Below are 20,484 nucleotides of genomic sequence, written 5' to 3'. Positions count from 1 at the left end.
ATTTATAAACAATAATAAAACCAGAATATTTCCTAACACTCGCTCTGTTCAAGAGGTGCTGGAGTAACACTTTTATTCACTGGTTATATAATGGAAGATGGGAAACAAAAAAGATATGGTAATTATCTTTTTCCATTCCACTATTGCAGTATTATTAGACCTTTGATCTTTTCTTTTCAAGAGATCCACATCAAACGCTGCACAACTTTAGTAGTCTCTTAAATTATCTATTATTTCCTTGATAATGGTATTTAATTACACTGATATTTAATTCACGCAGCATAAGATTAAATGTCAAACATTATGGACAGAAGACATAAGCTGGTTGAGGAACAACCAGGTTTTATATACCCATCAATAAATAACTACACTATGACTGATCACCATTTCTTTTTGATGAACGTGCATTTTTGTCATGTAGACCTCCAAGGGAAACATCTTGGTTTCTGTAGTCATTTATGTATGCAAACAGTTTCAGAACTCAATACTGTATTTAGAGAGCTGTACATAAAAAATTATATAGAGCCTAGATTATAGAAGCCAACTATTAAGAAATGCTTGTCTAAGTGATGCTATTAAGTAAGCCAAAATCCAAGAAACTCTATGGTATGTAGCTTTTAGTACATCTCTTGTGTGCAGAATTGGCTGTGATAGCACAGGTAAGGTCTTTGGTGGGCATTGATAATTTACTCTGAGTGCAAATCCTCTTTGTACAATTTATCTCACTGGATGGTATCTGGCACGAGCATTCACCTGTAGACGCAGGAAGTTCTTGTAGGATTCCTGTCGCTTAAGCTGCTCTGGAGATGGAGGCTCAGCAAACACATTACCTCGAGCAAAAGGAGAGGCCTGTGCAAATGTAATACCTGAGGGAGGGGAAAGGTTACAGATAAAAAACAAACTGAAGACAGGAAGCCAGAGTGAGAAATGGGGAATCCGAGACACTGGTTTGAAAAGGAAGCTCATGGCAGTCGTAACTCAAGGCTATAGCTGGGCTTGAAAGTTCTTACTTGAACTGTTTAATACCATCCAAGTGAGCTTCATTTCTACAAAATAACACCTACTAAAGTCACCTATTCTAGTGTTCAATCTGCAGCTTAGTATCTAAGAACATTACCTGCAAATTAATTAGAATAGCAAATACTTTACACCTTGTAACTTTACACCTTGTAACTTTACTGCTTGCAATTCTTTTGACTTAGAACACACAGTTATGTTCCTCAGGTTTATTCACTCTTTTCCAACCGAGCATCCTAATAGAACAAATATTTACACAAAACAGCAAAGGATGCTACAAAAACCAAAGCCCCAGACTGGCAAATAAAATTCTAAGCAGTCAGAAATCTGAATTCTGCCAGTATAGAGTGTTTTTTCTGTACTATAAAATTTGAAATGTCAGGTCTCCTTTAGCCCTGAGTTACGACCACAACATAACCATACTGTCCCCAAAGCTCTAGATAGGAGGATTAATTCAGATAGCACACAGAGCAGGTTTTGCAGAACAGAATCCCTATAAGAAGCAGAGGAGAAAGAAAGGAAGTAAAGGAAAAGTAGAGGAAGTTGTGTTAACTTCCCAGTTCATGCAGCATGTTCTTCACTCATATCATGTCTGCCCTGAAGGATGGTGCCTCAAAGATGTGCAAGAGCAATAGCTCCACTGAGCTGAGATGAACATTACATTTCCCTATATGGTAACACCCAAGTCAGATGAAAGCATAAATAACACATTAAAGTATTCTCATAGGAATTCTCATGTTTACTGCTACAGCCTAGCCTTAGGAGGATATGTTTGCATACCAAGGAGTACACTTTGAGATTATTTTTCCTTACATGGAAGCAATGCTTGAATCCTTCCAAAATCAAACTAAATTTACATGTGGCTCTTTCATGATGGAGTTACTTCCATATAAAAAAGCAGAATAAATTTTATATACCATTTAGATGGCATGGGTGCAAGACAGACAAGTTACTACGGAAAGTATCAAGGAAAATGCCTGCTGTGTACCAGTTACTATCCTGCAAGTTCCTCTTTTAACAGGGCAGCGTACCAAAAAAACTCCAAAAGTCCAAGTAACCAAACCCACCAAAACATACACAAAGCCACTGTAATACATGGCTGATCAAATTCAAGGTGCAAGACGATAAAGTTTCCATCACTGATCTGCACCACCTCCTGATCCCAAAATAAGTGATTTAAACAAGAGGCTCTTAGCTGTTTAACTTTATTACTTTAACAGCCTTCCTGTTTCACTTCTTACTAAATGGTTAAATATACAACCTGTATCATGTACAATACCATGTAATTCTTTATTAAGAAGTGCAACAATTCAAACAAGATAAGGAAAAGTACCATCTAAGCTGAGTTGAGAAGACCATCAACAATCCTGGCCTTTGCCCATGCTAAATTAGGGACAGGTTTGGAGTAACACAGTGCTCTCATTTAGATGTCTCACAAAACATTAGAAGATAAAAATGCATTAGTTTAAAAATATGAAAATAAATCAAAATCCTTAGAACTTGGAGGCAATGCATAGGGCTCCATATGTACCCAATTTACCTGTAACTTTCAGAAATTGTTAACCTAGTTACTGTACCTATCTCACCTTAAACTCTAACATCATATACCTGAAGATCTCCTTTTATTCCACCGTCTCACCTACTACACAGCTGTATTTTACTGTGTCATTTAAAAATAAGACAAACATGTACAAAGATTTGATTAGAAACATCAAATCTGGAAAATTAATATACTGATCCTGACTCTTCGGGGCTAAAACAGCTTTAGTTATCATGATGATAAGATAGATAAGATTTTAAGAGCACACAGTGACAGCAATGAAGAAATTTGGGAAACAAGCATGATACTGACTTCACAGGTAGAGAGCACTAACACTATCATAGGACTACCAGAAAGAGGTAAAGACTATGGAATTTTGGTCACTGAGACTTATGGATAGTTAGAGGAGCAATACAGTATTCTTAAAAACCTGCTATTTTATTTGTAGATGCTTCTGAGTTCTCAGGTCTCGAGGAGGCCAGATTTAGGTCAACAATAGCCCTTTTATCTTCATTTGGTCTTGGCTCTGGATTATAATAAGCCTCTTCATTTCGCTTGTGCATGACAGTCAAGTCCGCTAAAGGAAAGGGGAAATAACTGTTTATAGTGTTTTAATCTCATCAAGGCATGCTCACTGTAGATTCTCCAAAATACAGGGGGTTTTGACCAGATTCCACTCTTCCTGAGCATATCAGCCATGATATGAAACAAAAAAATCAGGCAAAGACAAGAATACAGAGGCTAAGGGTGAGATTCTAATAATTAACGAGTTATTAATTAATTAACAGATTAAAAGATTCATTTTATCACTTTTCCTTTGTCAAGAATGATTCTTCCCAACAAACCTCCCTTCTCCCCTGCCTCAAAATGCTATTAATTGGAAAGATAAAGAACTCAAAGACAAAACTGACTGTCTAGTCTGTGTTGAAATAGATATTTAGAAACCACCCTTTCTTCTATCTCCTTAAAACTGTAAAATACTTCTGAGTTTAGTATTGATATTTTAAGTGCTGAATCTCTCTAATTACTGTTGAGGGAAATAAGTGTAATTGAAGCACTGAAGCATATTTTGCTCTTCATGTCTTCAGTAATAATCCAGGTGCAGATTTCAATATGTAAGCAAAGCAACATTATGTGACATTTTCATCAAAATTTACATGGTGCCTGATCAAAGATGTTAATTTCAGCTGATTTTGAAATGTTACCATACTACACTTAGAAGGCTCATTTCAAAACAAAAAAAGCACTGCACAGTTTTCAGATTACATTTTGAAATAGTGTTTCTGATAATTATGAATTACTGTAGTTATTTAAGCACACAGATTCCGAGAACTTTAAATTCCATGCCTCTATGTAAAACAACCTTTGCATATATCAGAGTGTGATAAAAAGCTATTTACAGAGATTTTTAGGAGGATAAAAAGACAAGTCACACCACATTAAAAAGACATGTCAGAAAGCATGTCCTGATTCACAACACTCGACTCATAGCTTATACATCATGTTGCCAACCTATGATGGGAAAAGTATTTTACATATTTAATTCAGGAAGACAAGGTAATAAGCTTCTTTCTCTTGGTTTCTCATTTACAGAGAGAGATAAACTTCTCAGCAGTTATGTGTAGGGCTCAGGTCAGTATGAGACCTTTACATTTCCAGCCACACCACTGCTGAAGCCTAGAGGAAGAAGCCAAACACATAAATACAGTGCCTGGAGTCAGGCAGTATGAACACCTCTATCTGCCCTGAGGATAAACACAAGCTTGGATCCTTAATAAAAGCTTCTAAACTTTTAATTTGGCCACAAAATCTTTAAAAAGCATTTAAACTTTACTCACTACTCTCAAAATATACTATTAATTTTGACATGTTGCTCAGGTGTCATACAACTAAAACAAATTACTTTTGTATATAAACTGTTATCCAGTAAATATTAAACAATTTATTGGAAGGGTAGATTAACAACCTGGATTACAGCTATCTTCCAGCTCCCTACTCCCATCTTGTATAAAATAGCACTTGGAAAAAAGCAAGCCTTATAAAACATTACTGCTGAGTGCTCTTTATATAGCCATTTACCAGCAGTGTTACTTAGGGAAGTATAAATATTCCACTTAGTTTTGTATATTTATATAAACACATTTCCATTTTTCATATCACAAATAGAGATTTCTAAGCCTAGACACCATTTTTAAAAAGAAAAAAAAACCCTAAAAACCTGTTTCCTAGGACATGCTTAAATAAAAATCTTCACAACAGACTTTAGCATATTTGTATTGCAGATAATTCTGACAGCTTGTTTTCCTCCTTCTCCCTTTACAACTGCATTGTGTCTTCACTTAAAGTTGACATATCCTGTGTTTCCCATTTTGTTTGGATTGTACTCTTTAAATGATTCTACAGAAATCAAAATAATAACTCAATTATTCCTGGAGTACATATCCTTGAAACAAGTCTTATTTGTCAAAGGCTACCAGCGTAACAAAACAAGGAATAATATGGCTGAATAGAGCTCTTACAAGAGCAAGAAAACATCAGCTTTGAAAAGACAACCCATAATTTTCACAAACATACTTATCAGATTTCCTTCTGCATCTTTGAGAGGAGCACCACCACCACCTCTTCCCCAAGGATTGTAATTCTTCATTTCTGCCTCTAACTTCTCCTTCTCCTCTCGCTCTTGCCTGCGTCGCTCTTCTCTCTCTCTTATCTAAAAGCAATGCAACCAAAGTTAGTTCCACAATAATATCACTTTAAGTAGAAGTGGAATAAAAGTTAACAGAGCAAACTGAATTCTCTCATCTATTTCCCTCATCTAGAGCAAGAAAATCCAAACAGTTCACTGTCTACACTGCAGACAGTGCATCACGTTTGGTTGTGCTTGGCCAGTTGTGCATAATCAGAGAAACATCCTACACATCATAAAACTTCCAAGTTCCAGAAATGTCCACATGTGACATTTGCACTAGATCAAAAGTCCCCTATCTCTGGATCTTTGATACACATGTTTATACTGGCTGAAAATTAAAAGGCAAAATTCTACAATATTATTGCACTTGCTTCTCTCAATCTGGTATGTTTTGTTTAACCAAAACTTAGACTGGAGATGACTCCTAATAATAAATGCCTACACAATTCCATAATCACTCATAAAATAGTTTTCAGTGGTAGTTCACTATGATCTATGTGTAACACAAGAATGTTCATATGCTTTGTTCTTCTCTTTCTTCAAAATCATTTATGTAATTAAGTCTCCTTATTTATAGAATTAATAAAGTGAACAGCTGTTAAAAAGTCACCTTTTACTCAAAGCTTTTAAAACATTAACTATTTTTTGTATTTGAAATATATTAATGTAATTTTCTTAACTTTATTTCTCATGTGCATTAGAAAAACATTTCATTAGATAAATACAATTAAATAAAACACTATGAGGGTGGTGAGGCATTGGAACAGGTTGCCCAGAGAAGCTTTGGATGCCCCATCTCTGGAAGTGTTCAAGGCCAGGTTGGATGGGGTGTCACACAGCATCATCTAGGGGAAGGTGTCCATGGCAGTGGGGTTGGAACTAGATGGTTTTTAAGCTCCCTTCCAACCTAGGTCACTCTATGATGCTATAATTTCCCAGTAATCCCAATTCCATAAGAGATATAACAAGTCAACAAAGACCCATCTAGCCCCTTCAACTGTTTACAAAAATCATAAGTCAGGTCTATCTATAGCAAAAATAAGAATATCCTGATTGCTTTCAACCATAACAACTATGAAAGGTTGTATCATGCCATGTTTATTAGACCTTTATGTCATATTGTGCAGTCTCTCATATTGCAAGGTAATACTTATTTAGGACTACACTGAGAAAATGCCTTCAGAGAACCATATGTACAGTACCTGAAACTATTCCTAAATGGTTATTCTATTCTCTATTTGCCCTTGGATGGCAGCCTTTCCTTTATCCCTTATGCACAAACATAATTAGAACTACATTATTTTTATTGGTATTATTTACCTCTACCAAGGAAATACATGAAAAATCAGATAAGAAAACGTTAAGTGCCCCTGAACTGGGTACTAGGAAAATTTCTCCAAAAATAACATATTTCATAATGGTCAAATACATTTTATAACTATAAACTCCCTCAAGATGCAGCAGCAAAAGGCCACTAAAGTGAGTATAGGACTAAGGTGTCTACTGGAACAGGAGACACAAAAAAATTGTCTAGTCTATCAAAAGAGAAGCTAAAAAAAATGAGACAATGCCTACAAACACACTGGAAATAAACATTTGGCAAACCTTTGAATTAGTGTCCAAATGATCATGAAAAACTTACAGAAATTAGGCTGTTCCTAGTAATTATAGCAATAATGGAATATCAGAACAATACAAGCCATTCCTTTTAAGATGCAGGTTCTTATCTTCATGAAAATAATTACATAAAGATACATGCCTGGAACTAATCTGTTTGCTGTAAGATTCTTAACATTCTCTCTGCCTCTGACAAAAAAATTGAAGAGCTTACTGTCCACCTGAAGAGCTAAAATGAGCTAAAGCAGAGTCAGAGGAAGGAAGTGATGAAAGGAAGGAGAGTTAAAAAGCTTCTTATTTGTATGCTACATAAAGTTCTCTGAAAGAGTACTATAGTTAAAACCATCATATGCCAAAAAAATGAAGAATGAAGAGTTAGAAACTTTATCACTCAGTACCTGCTGTTGTAATTCTTGTTGATAAGATAATGTTGCCTCTTTGGAAGGCTTTGTTTTTTCTTCAGAATACACTCCTATGCCTCTTTGTCTGTCTCCTGTATTCCTCTGTCCAATGTTACTCCTAAATTGAAAAATCACACATATAAAAGGAAAACATCACAGGGTGCAGAGTGAGGTAAAAAAATTTTTTAAAAATCCATTCCTGAAGTATTTAAGAGCTGTTGTTTCCCATAGCCTGGCAGTTTATAATCCCAAACATTTTCTTAAATCCATACAGAAATAGCAGTTCAATGAATTATTCTTTTATTGTCTAGATAGAAGTTTGAAGAGTTGTCTTTAACATTTTACTTCAAAGGTATATCTGTTCTTAGCAAAATATTACCAACATACAAGAAAAATATCCATAGAGATAAATATACATAAAGAATACAAATATAGATAATACTTACACAGCCTGCTCTACTGGAGCTTGGCCTAAAGGAGGATCCAGACTAGGTGTGGGTTGCATTCCCATCATTCCTGTACCATCTGTAAAAAACAAGAACAAACCATATTTAAAATTTTGAATGCTCAGATAGAAATATTTTTCATTATCTAAAAGAACAGAGTTCATCAGTCAAACTCTGTGAGTATAGAACAAACAGAACTCTCAGCTTCTATAACAAACTCAGCTAACCCTTAATATGCCCTCTAAAGCAAGAAATACAATGCCAAGGTACAAATCTATTTCTTAAATTCAACTAAATCCCTTTAGATTTTACAAATTACCTCATCAACATATTCTATATCAAATAACAAAATTAAATTACTTGCTTAATGGTGACACATCATCATTCTTTCCAAATGTCATTTAAATCAACTAGTAAAAGAGCTATTTTTCTAAGTTTTTTTCTCCTTTATTTTACCTTTTCTATGAAGATAGCACAAAAAAATTTAAAGTATTTCTGATTTTTTCTCTAAAAAAGAAAAAAATAGAAAAGAGAAAAACGAACACCACATAATCCAGTCCCTCCCTACACAAATCACAATAAGTTTCAATCATGAAATCATCATGAAGTAAAGGACAGACAAAAAAGGAGTCCTTAAAATACAAAAGTAGACCACTTCATACATTATTTTAATATATCTAACGTATTAATAAATATCTTTTAAATATTGATAATTATATCTGAAATTGCAACAGCACCTACACATGTAATTAATTAGTATTTAAGTGATTATAGGAAATAATGTTTTAATTACCAATATTATAAAGAAAATTATCTGGGAGCAGTAACAGCAAAAAATCTGAGACTAGAGCTTGTTCAAGTGATGAACAAGATTTCAGGAAGTCACAGCCCTTTTTGTTGCTGGAGAAAATTACTTCATTCAAAAACAGTATTGAAAAAAAGCCCTTTTAACTCCCTACACATCTTAAAAATGGGTTTAATTTGTTGTTACAAGTTCTACATTGTTCATCATTTAACTAGATTAAAAGCAGTCATATGAATCACTCAAACAACCACCTAAAATCATCAACTTACAGTATGCAAGAGCAGGATCCAAGGGATTCCTAGCCCCATAAAAGTAATAAGCATCATCATAAGGTGTTTTATAGTTGTCTGTCAAAACTGGTGGTGGAGGCGGTGGCAACGGTGCAAGCCTTAAAGAAAAAAGGGACACAATTCCTTGGTTTGTTGCACAACTGAAAAGATATCATCAGAAGAAGTGGGAGGAGGAGAGAAGGAGAGGGAGGGAAAGAGAATGAAGCAGGGATAGGGACAGAAGGAGAATTCATTATGGAAAAATTCTAGATTTAGTTCAGCTGAAGACCTCTCATTAGTGACATGCAGGAACAAGATACAATAAGTCTCAGCAGGGAATTAACCTTCCCTGAGGGAGCAGCACATGAACCCAGACTATTCCAGAGATCTAAGAACACAAAACAAGCACTCCTCCTTTAAGTGGCTCAGTTAATGGTACTTCCTGGCTGCATCAGTAGAGAAAACAAGGCAAGATCTGGTCAAAGGGTGAATAGCACAGCAGAGCTTCAGCCACGTGCCTTCTCTCATTTTAGCCACAATCACAGCACCCAGTGGAAGCTGCCCTTGCCTACAGTGCATTCCTGAGCTCAGCCCTGGAAGACTGCTTAATTAATAGGAGCCAAACTGGTGCCACATCAGCCTTCTGAAAACATGGACACTGCAGGGCATGGGCCCAAGCATTCTCACAACTCAGTATTACAGACATGGACATAATTTCTACAGCTCAACCCTTGTCCTACACAAAAATCCACTATGAGACAGCTACCTTCAGAGATAATCAAGCCTCCATGGATGCCTTCAAATAAACCAGGAGGAAACTGACATTGAAAGTTTATTCCAGTACAAAGTAGTAAGTTTTCTGTTAATTGTCAAAATACTATGTCTACCTTCATCAGCTCCTTGGAGAAGGATCAAGAGTAATAACATGCTAAACAACAATCTTATTTAACATGTAAAATGAACATGATGGTGAAGCACCTGGGAGCCACCATTTCCCCAAGACTGCTGACTAGACCCCTCTGAAAGTCTTTATCACTCTGAGAGTCTTCATTCACTGGAGAGGCTGAACGGGCTGGCATTGGAGTCTGGAAAGCCACCCTGGGCCTTTCAGGAGGTACCTTCTCTTCAAAAGCTCTTGCTGTGATGCCAAACTGCTTCAATCTATTTGGCTGAAGGGAAAAAACAAAAAAAGAAGTAGTAAGAAAAAGAGAGAGGAAAAAAACCAAAACAAAACAGTTGCCTCATTACTAGGAAATATTCTGAACCTCCATTTACGCTGGGTTAAACACTTCACTGAATCTCAACTTTCAAATTTCAAATGTTCAAATTTCTAGTAACTGCATTTTTTTTCTTCCAGTGATCTACTGGGAATCCAGTATTACAAGGAAATTCAAAACTTTTATCAGAGATTTACAAAAAGCAACCTTGTCATTGGTTTCAGGAAGTATATAAATCTAGTTAATGTCCAGAAAAAAGAACATGTCTTTAGAACAGTTTATCTACAGCTATCAATTTTCCACAGTGACAGTATACTCATATTATGCAAAGAAAAGTTTCTGAAATCCCTCCCCTCCAACCCAAGATTGAAATAGCTCATAATCAGTAAAAACTAAAATACAAATACACAGTGAGACTTTTTCCAATAAACATTTCCTTCAATACCATTATTTTACTTTTTGAATTCGTTTGACCTTATTAATTTTTTCAGTCACAAAAATTACATGTTTTTGGAGGGAGTTCTTTTTAAAACATAAGTAGCAAATGTTTATTGATAACTGTCAGCCTCAGAAAAAAGTCAAAAGCAACAAGCAAATAATGTGAAGGCATGCAAGTCAGTTTCAGAACTACCCTGTCACACCCAGAAAGCCCTTACAGCAAGTGCTCTGCATAACTATCCTAATGTTTGTTTCAATAAGGCAATAGAATAGAAGAATGGGAAAAAAAATCATACACTGTATAAGTAAAAGAGATTTTGTTCTGAATTTATTGGTGCTAATATTGAAGTTCTTCAACTAACATGCATTGGGAGAAAGTAATACCCGAAACCAGCTACATATTAATATCCACCAGAAAACCATATACCCTACAATATGGAAATATTTCAACAAAATATTAAATCTTTACCTCCTCATCATTTAGCTGCAAGACAGTGTATACAAGGCAGTTAGTACTCACCAATCAAGGAATACAGTGTTTAGACACAAATTCTCAAAATCTACTAGACATAAATATTTGCATTTAGTATTTAATTTCAAATTTCTAGATGTGAACACAGAATTGGATAAGAGATACTAGCTAAAGCAATTGAATTTTATAAAGCAGTATACAGACTTTTTGTCTTTTCAAATCCAATGTCTTGAGCAGCAGAACATTTAAAACAGCCTTTCTCACTAACGACTTTAATATGAAAGCATTCCCAAAGTGCCCCAGATTTCAGCTCTACTGCTGATTTCAGATGTGACTTCAGTACTCAGTTCATCCTGGGGATTGTTTCAGTTTAAACAAGCAGCACATACAACAGTCTACATTTATAGATTCTTAATCAGGCATTGCTATTTAACCAACCTGTAATTAATCACGAAATGCACCTAATTAGAATCTCTCCCTGAGAGGCAATTTAAGGCTAACAGTGACTGATGCCTAATGAATGTAGCAATTCAACTTAATTGAAGGCTTTCAGCTAAATTAGTGCTTTTAAAACACTATGCATGCTGTGTACTTGCTCTGGATAGGATTTTGTTCCTACAACAGGCACTTTGCAGACTCTGACTGAGATGTGTATGGTGTATTGAGTGCTGCAGCACAGCATGCTTCTGCATAGTCAGCTTTGATTACACAGAACTGTTTACACTGACCTTGCAGCCTGCTGAGCCAGGAGAGCCAGCATCCCCTGCTCAGTTCGGCCTCCCTCCCTGCCTGCCTCCCAGCTGTACCCTCTATTCCTCTCCCTTTCACCATGTGAATCCCTGATCAGCCAGCTGACCCTTTTATACCAACTAAAGCAGCAAAAAAGATTCAGATTTTTGCCAGATAACCGAGCTGAAAGAGTTTGAAACAGGGACCAAACAAGCATGACAGACACTTTAGGCAGTGAAGGCAGGAACATGCAACCAGACAGGTGTTTTTCCTCCCCATTTAGGAGTAAGAATTTTGATTCAGCTTCATTGCTTGTCTGTCTGCATTCTCAGTCTTCTGTCTCCCAAGTTTTACAGAAAGAAAGAAATGGTTTCACAGAATATTCAGAGTTGGAAGGGACCCACAAGGATCTGACTAATAGCATCTTACAGCTAGCTATTCATCCACCTTCATTTTCTAGCAAAGAGGACCTTCTTTCCCTTCTGCTGAACCCTCCAAAAAAGGCACAAGTTTCAACCTGTGTCAAACCATTCCCCAAAAAGAGCACTGGTGATAATTTAAACCAGTAACCAGTTAATTTAATAACTAGTCTATTCTTGCTTGAAAGTTACCACCCTACATCCTAAACAGCACATCTCCACCATACCCAAGCTTCAATGGCTTTGGGCACATAGCAAGTACATGCAAATCACACAAGTTCTGTCAGTCTCTGCAAGACTATCAGTCTCCTAATAATGTTACTAGTGCTGACAACCTGCTCCTGGATGCACGCTAATCAAAATTCTTCATGTAATCATCACCTTACTAAGGAAATGGAGACAGTAGTAACTCTGAATTAAGTCTTACAAACAACACCAAACAACTTGCTTTTTACAAAATCCTATAAAAATGCTTGTAATCCTAAGCAGTATATTTGATCACTTTAAAAAATTACAAATTTTTATATTAAAAACTGTTGGAAGGAGATCAACTCATATGCAAAACAACCTTTTTTTTTTTTAATTGAGAGAAAGCTTTCTACAGCATACTTTGCATTCCCAAAGAAAGGTTACTACAGTGTGCATTTAAGAGGCTACCACTGGACACCAAGTAATTCTTTCCATGATACCCACTGTTGGTACAAATTTCTATTTGGACACAGAAAAAGAAAATGCTCAATAATTTCCATGAAAATATTTTCCTCTGATGCTGAAAGTATGTTTAATGACTTACAGCCTGTGATGTTTCTGCCTGGGGAAGAGTTAATTTTTTCCACAGTGAAGGGGGGTGGGGCTGTGTTTTGGATTTGTGCTGAACATGGGGTTGATAATATAGAGGTGTTTTTTTTATTGCTGAGCAGGGCTTACACAGAGCCAAGGCCTTTCTGCTTTTTCTGCTGCCACGCTGGTGAGGAGCCTGGGCATGGCTGGGGGACTGGGAGGTGACACAGCTGGGACAGGCAACCCCAAATGACCAAAGGGATATTCCAGACCGTAGGACATCACACTCAGTATATAAAGTGGGGGAAGAAGGAGGAAGGGGAGGATGTTTGGAGGGATGGTTTGTCTTCCCAAGACATGTGATGGCTGAACACCTGCCTGTCCATGGATAGCTCTGAATTAATTCCTCGCTTTGTTTTGCTGGTGTGTGCAGCTTTTGCTTTCCTTGTTAAACTGTCTTCATCTCAACCCTTGAGTTTTCCAGCTTTTTCTCTTCCTATTCTTTCTTTCCCCAGTCCCACTGGTGGGGAAGTGAGCAAGCAGCTGCTCGTGAGGCTTGGCTGCTGGCTGGGGTTAAACCATGACACAGCCTCATCATCCTGGGCTTCAGTTTTGTTCTACACTGATGCCCTATTAAATAGCCCAACATTTATCATTTTATAGAAACTCCACAGAGTTATGTGACTAAGCAACCACAGTGTGCATGTGAGAAAAAAAGAATAGGCTATATAGATGAAAGAAAATCCAAATTTCTTACCTGCTTTTCTGGGTCTTGAACTCCAGAGGCAGCAACTGAGAGCTCAAGTTCCTTCTCACTGTTTTGTTTTTGTAAAAAAAAGAATCAAATCAGAAAGCAATAACGACTATATTAATTCTTTCAAAGCACAAATTCACAACTTTGTATTTAAAAAAACTCCAAAAATACAGGAAAACGGAAGACAATGATTCCACTTGAATTCTTCTGCAATCAGGGAAAGATATTATATAATATCTGTAAATACAGAAAATTCTCAAGAAGTATCTGGCTACCACCCATTTCACCTAGTAAAAATCCAACTACCATAAAAGGAGAAACCACCACAATTCTTATTTACTACAACTTTTCAGGACATTCCTAAAAAATTGGGTTTTATTCACATTCAAGAAGTTAACATTAAACACACTGAAATGAATTATTTAAAAGTGCAGCAATAAATACTGTTTTGAAATTTCTGGGCTCAGGCTTGTTCTGCATAGTATAATTTTTGTCACAATGAGTCAATAGTAACAAATTTTTAATTCCTCATCCCTTCTCTAATGTTGCTGTGTGTTTTTATGTATTCAGATATAATTCAGTAGACAGTGACTAATAGGTAAAGAAGAATTAATATTTTATTATTCTGCATAAGCCAGATGATCAAATGCTTTAAAAATGAAAGGTTACTTTCCAAAATTGGAGGGCAAAACCAAAATAATTTTCAACTTTGCCAACTATTTAGGAAATTCTGTACCACCATAAAAAGATTACTTTAGTTAAAGCTTCTTCACCCTTAAGAAACTAAAAAATCAGTTGTAAAAATGAAAAAGTATCTGGGTTTTCTTCGTTCCACTGAAAGCTTGTGAATATGTTCATTAAAAACTAAAGCTTACATGACAATGAGTTTAATTAAATACAATATTACTCAGCTGCCTGGAACCCCTTAGTTATGAAACTGCTTCTTACCACACTGAATTAATGGAATGCCTTTAAATTTCAGCCATTATCTTTTAAAAAGACAGTAACTTTCCATTACCGTCTCTTGTTCCGCTGCTGCTCAGCCATCTGTTCCATCAGTTCTTGTCTGTATTTCTCCTTTCTCCTCTGAAGAAGTTCTTGGTCCTGACCACCTAATGGAAATGACCACACATTTGTGTAAATGTTCCACAAAGTACACTAAAGGTACTGGACAAAAACATTGCCTTTCAGCCAATTTAGAAACTGAAACACAGCACACTGTACAAACACTGTATCTCTACTGACTAAAACAAAAAAAAGATATCTAGCTTTAATAGACAATTTGTTTGGAGTATGGTGATCAAAACTACTAAAACTTTCATTACTATTTTCATTATTATTTACCTGGTTTTGGTAGGAAAATAGAAATTTTCCTAATTTATAGGAAAAGGAAGCTATAATTTTCAAAGCTATTTGGTACAACAGCAACTAAATAAAAGTAACCTAATTTTTTTTTTTAATCTAATGTTCACCTAAGGAAGATACACTACAGCACTCCAAAATTATGAGGCACTGCTCTGCATAAAACTGAACATTAACACTGAAGGGAGTCAAACCCATGGGGAGGGAAAGTAAATTGCTCCACTTTTAGGATGGTTCCCATGACTAGTTTGCTAAGAATTAGCGAAGTACCAACAGATGTGTGTATGTAAAAGGAAATGGTGATAACAGCTCACATAGATTTTAAGGAACACAAAAAACTTTTAGTTTGTCGTGGTTCTCCCCCAGTAAGTGCAGAGGTCTTCTATTATTTTAAAAATAAACCCCAAAAAACATCAGCAGCACCTTCTGTATTGTATGACTATCAGACACAAAGACTCTTAACATACTGTGTACACAAACTGACTGGACTTCTGGTGAAGTAGATCTGAATAATAAAGAGAAGGAGGCTGGAAAGAACCTAAAACAAAAGCCAAATAAGGAACAGCAACAAAACCTGATGCATGACTAACTGATTTTTTAATTTAAAAATCAAATTTGTGATTTGTAGTCCCTGTTGTGCTGGGATTACAAAGTGACCAGAATGTGCAAGACAACCTCGTGGTTTGTGAGTTTGGGAGAGTGTGAAATCACTTCCCATTCTGAAAAAATTCCAGTTTTAATTTACTTAATCTTTACACAGTATAGTTTACAATACTCTTCTAACCAGGACTGCTAGGAGTACAAATTCACACCTCTGTGTCCTCAAGTTACTTCAAATGAGATGACTGGGCAGGCCAGAGAGTGACCCCTATGACACCCCTGGTTTAATGCTGCCTTTAAACAGTTCCAAAAAACTGACCTGCTACATATAGCTTTGAAGATCAGGTCAATTAAAATGAAAAAATTAACAGAAATTATTCTGACAACTGTTAATCTATTTTGCCATAATTCAAGGCTAGCTTGCCTTCAAAAACTCCCATCCAAAGCACTACTAGAGTTCTTTTATTCTTGCCTTACACTTTCCTGAATTCAGCTAAGAATGCTATGTCTTCACCAGTATTTCTCTCTGTTACACTCAATACTAATGTTTCCTGTTAAATTTTCTGGCTACAGGAGAGATAACCAGAATCATTTTTCACAGTACCATTTTTCATATTTCTGCAATTAAAATTCACTGTAAACCTGTGTCTTTAACAATACAGAGGTTAAGATTTCTCCCATACTTCAATTTGTAAAATAATTTAATCACTTATCTGGGCCTTAAAATGTTAATAAAATCTAAGAAGAAACTTGGGCTCTTCAAAATTAATTAGTAAGTCAAACATTAATTAGTAAGTTACATTAAGGGAGAAAAGGACTATGTTTTGCTTTAGCTTCTCTATGTAAATAACACTTATTTACCAGTCTTGGAGACAACCAGCAGAAGGAAAAACAAATGCTCATTTTTCTAGTTTTTAACTATTCACATGGAAAAATAACATATTGTCCTAGATTGCAAGGTAATGTGTCTATTCTATTTGCCATCTGTCAGAGGTGTGGCAGTTATCTTCTGTTAATTGGGCAGTTTTCTTTATCTCTTCCACAAACCGATCCTCCCTTCAGGAGATATCTTCTGTTACTAAGCCACTGAGTGTGACTGATAAAAATTAGAGCATTCCACTGTGAGAAGCTCTGTCCAGAGGGAGGAGCCAAGCATTCCTAACTGGATATAATCCGAGATTTTGGGACACCATGACAGCCTTTCCACTGGATTCCCAGAGAGCAGCTGCCTTTTCACTGGATTTCCAGAGGAAGACCAGGCCCATCTACACAACCATTGGATCTTCAGAGGAAAACTCCACCCTTCTACAGGATGCCTGCTCCAAGAGAGCCACACCTGACACTCCAGGAGGACTGCAGCCACCATTCAATTGGACTGCTACCAACACCCTGACCAACAGTGTCAGGTTGTATTCTCACTCTGTCAGTGTTGTTTTGTATTACTGCATTGTTTATTTCATTTTTATTTTTTTCCCTAATAAAAAACTGTTATTCCTGCTCCCATATCTTGGCCTGAGTGCTCCCCTTAATTTCAAATTTATAACAATTTGGAGGGAGGGAGTTTACATTTACCAGTTGAGGAAAGGCTCCTGCCTTCCTTAGCAGATACCTGTCTTTTCAAACCAAGACACATATGCAATGAAAGGCTAACTATTAGTGAGGTTTTTATACATACCAAGAACAAGGCCTGTTGCATATCGCCTTTCACCTGCAGACTTGGCCTGTTCACTAGCTGAAGAACTAATCTGCATCTGATTTCTGGCAAAGACAAAAAAGAAAATGGAGTGATCAAACTCGAGAATTTCCTACACAGTCTGCGGGAACCATGACAGACTCACTTGCATCACTATGTGACACATTTGTGACAAACAGTTTTTCTACAATCCAAAGAAATATCCCAAGCAAAAAAAAGAAACTGTTTGGCAAAAAGATACTTCTCTCAATTCCCATTTGCCTGTGGTTTCTGAAGCCATGAGAAAAACTGCCTCAGTTGAGCACTTCAGCCACGCTGACAGACTGAATGGTGCCAGTCAAGAGTTTATGTAAGGACTTTACAAGGGTTCTGCTTCTACCTCACCCACTTAGATCATTTCAGGGTGTGCAAAACCAAGACAAGACGAAGAAAAAAAATTTTAAAACTACTATGAAAACAGAATTCCACAGTATTTGACTCAATAAAAGTCCTCTGTTGGAAAATAAGTGCTCTCTTAATTCAAAAAGAAAACTGGCATGCAAGCTTCAATGCCCATTTTCAGAGGAAACATGTCTTGTTATACTATATTCTAGTTGCAGGAAAAACTATCAGGCATTTCAGACAATGTTTTGGGATTTGAACTCAGCATTTTCATCTCACCATGATTTTGCAGTGCAATTATCAGAAAAGTACACGATATACCACACCTAGAATCTCCAGTTCTTGACAGCGGCCACACACGTGCTCTCTCCTTTAATTCATCTTCATAATCTGCAGGTGCATCTCTTACCATTCCATTCAGATAGGGCCTTAAAGAAATAGAAAATACTCAGCTATGCTTGCCCAGAAACAGCCAATCTGAAATGGAAGGTTCAGCAGTTTTGTGCAAATGCATTTGCTGCCTGAATGCACACTGGACAGCAGAACCAGTCCTGAAAATATCACAAAATATTCTAGAAATAATTCACTTTGCTAGCACTGTCAGGGCAGCTCTCTGTCTGGAATGTGAATTCCCAAGCCTGCTTTCCTGCAGCCCTTATCTAATGAGTCTGGTTAAGAGTTTTGAAAGCTAAAGGACTTTTGACACTCACACCTCATTAATTGAAACAGATCTTGCTACTCTCAATCCCCAGGAGCCAGCAAAGTCTTCAACAGGTTTTGGCACACAGCTATTGGCTAAGTCTGGTGAAACAGCCAATTCAGATATGAAAAGCTGCTTCAATGGCAATCTACACTTCACTACACACCTGATAGACTTTAAAAGGGTGAGGTGACTTTTGTTCAAGGCAAAAGACTGGCAACACCATGGACACAAAAATTCAGGAGCTAAAATTTGAGTCATCTACATAAGAAGTGAAATCATATAATAGAAATTCCAAGTAACTTCAGAGATGCCAAATATTGTATAGACACAAGAGATCTGTTCCAGAAAAGATCAGGGGTAGGAGAATTTGTAAACTTTTCTTGACTTGCAAAATCATGGCTTTATAAGGAGGACTTCAACTTCTCATGACAAAATAGGGCAAAAATAGGTATTCAATGAAAAACAAAGTACTCAACAAATGCTATCAAAATTATACTTTCTCCAGAGCTGGACAGAGCCATGAACTTCCAGTTACACAAACAAACAAACAAACAAAAACCATAAACTAGGTAAACATGGGGAAAAAACCTCATTTTTTTACATAAAAATAACCACAGCTCTGTCAATCTCTAATTTAAATAGAAGCCAATAATCAAAGGCAAAAGGATGCATGCTGGTTATTAAACATTGATCTGGCATCTTAACAATCCACCAAAACAACATGAAAGAACATTTATCCTCTTGTCATAAAATGATCTTTCACAATGAAGTTCATCTTGATGACAGCAATCAATCTACTCCTTACAAGGCTGGGCACATAAAGCTGAAACACAGCTAGAAAACAGAAAGCCAAGTCTCCGGTGTAATGACAGGATGCAGGGAGGAAGCAAAAAACAAACCTTGAAATTTAAGAGGTAATCTTTTTTTGTAAAAAGTAGCCAGCTTAGCAGGCAGGCCCAGACATGCTGGCCCAATTCAATCCAGAAGCTGCTGTCGCCTGTTTACAGGACAGACCTGACAGCTGGGGATGGACTAAAGCATTCCACTCCTGAGAACTAAAACATTTTGCAATTCTTCTCACTTCCCAGTCACCATTTCTGTTGGTTGAAATATGTCACAGACCTTGTGCCTCCATCAAAACAGAAACCCTTCTGAAAAGTCCTGTTATGAATATCTGCCTCTCCAAACTAATAAACCCCATATAAAACCTAAGAACGTCAGTAGAGTAAATAAAAATATGCCTCCTTTTGAATTTAGTATCCATCATGAATCAAGTGTGTTTGGGAAAAGTTGACTTTGCCTGAAATGTAGAAAAAAAATGCTAACTCTTCAGAGGCTGAGCTATCACTAACAGGTAAGTTCCTCCTTGAAGAGAATGAATTTACTTCATAGGAGGTTAAGTGGAGCTCCTTTCAAAGGAGAAGGAAGTTCTAGATTAAAAAACACATTTAATAAAGAAATACTGAAAATTAATTTTCAATAATAATTCATTAGTAGAAAATATACACAAAAACCCCCAAACAATCTTGTTCAGGGAATTCAGGTAATGGTACAGCAGCTTCTTTTGAAAAGATGCACCAAGTCTGCCAACAGCCAAGATAAGAGTGCCCTCCCTATTCTCTTTTAAAAGAAAACTGGAGATGAAGCAGCTTCAGAGGTCTCTCCAAATAACTCATGGATTGTCTGGTGATATATTAGTCACAGATATTTATAAGCACCATGATTTCTGGAATAACTAAAAACTAGTCTACTAATATTCAATATGATATCTACTGTTAGTTCAAACACCATCCTTGCTGATATTTTATTTATATAGTTCTGTATAAATTCTTTGCAAAACAAAGTAAACCCTGAAACATTATCAAATTATTACTTTTATTTAAATAATAGACTGTGTGTCCAACTGCATTAGACAGTGGCAAACAGCTACCTAATAAAAAGAGGACACTCATCCTTCTGAGTATTAACTAACACAGAATAAATACTGCTGTTAGTTTCAAAAATATTTTGATTCTTTGTTAGACACCAAGTTAAGCTTCTAACTATTTTTATTTCTGAAAAGCTATAGGACAAGTCCACTCTATCCTAAAACCTCATTTACTCATTTCTACAAGTAATAAACAACAGAATGGAAGAAATTTTGAAGTTTGCA

General features: G+C 36.4%; 1 protein-coding gene across 5 annotated transcripts in view; it reads right to left on the bottom strand.

Annotated features, from left to right (window-relative positions):
• CSPP1 (centrosome and spindle pole associated protein 1) overlaps positions 1–20,484 on the bottom strand; it is a 62,393-nt gene that overhangs the window by 21,171 nt on the left and 20,738 nt on the right. For 3 of the 5 annotated variants that reach the window (XM_059485036.1, XM_059485045.1, XM_059485054.1), the window contains 11 exons: positions 17,956–18,057; positions 17,231–17,313; positions 14,612–14,705; positions 13,597–13,654; positions 9,763–9,953; positions 8,785–8,903; positions 7,711–7,789; positions 7,262–7,382; positions 5,132–5,267; positions 2,988–3,134; positions 754–866 (listed from right to left, as the gene is read on the bottom strand). In XM_059485036.1, coding sequence (XP_059341019.1) covers positions 754–866; positions 2,988–3,134; positions 5,132–5,267; positions 7,262–7,382; positions 7,711–7,789; positions 8,785–8,903; positions 9,763–9,953; positions 13,597–13,654; positions 14,612–14,705; positions 17,231–17,313; positions 17,956–18,057 — 1,243 coding nt within the window. The remainder of the gene's footprint in view (positions 1–753; positions 867–2,987; positions 3,135–5,131; positions 5,268–7,261; positions 7,383–7,710; positions 7,790–8,784; positions 8,904–9,762; positions 9,954–13,596; positions 13,655–14,611; positions 14,706–17,230; positions 17,314–17,955; positions 18,058–20,484) is intronic. The other 2 variants (XM_059485062.1, XM_059485071.1) reach the window with 2 other exon arrangements.

The sequence above is a fragment of the Ammospiza nelsoni genome, chromosome 1 (assembly GCF_027579445.1).
Source record: "Ammospiza nelsoni isolate bAmmNel1 chromosome 1, bAmmNel1.pri, whole genome shotgun sequence".
In the NCBI taxonomy this organism is placed as follows: domain Eukaryota; kingdom Metazoa; phylum Chordata; class Aves; order Passeriformes; family Passerellidae; genus Ammospiza; species Ammospiza nelsoni.
The sequence above is the reverse complement of the archived record's forward strand: the minus strand, read 5'-3'. Positions and strand labels throughout refer to the sequence as shown.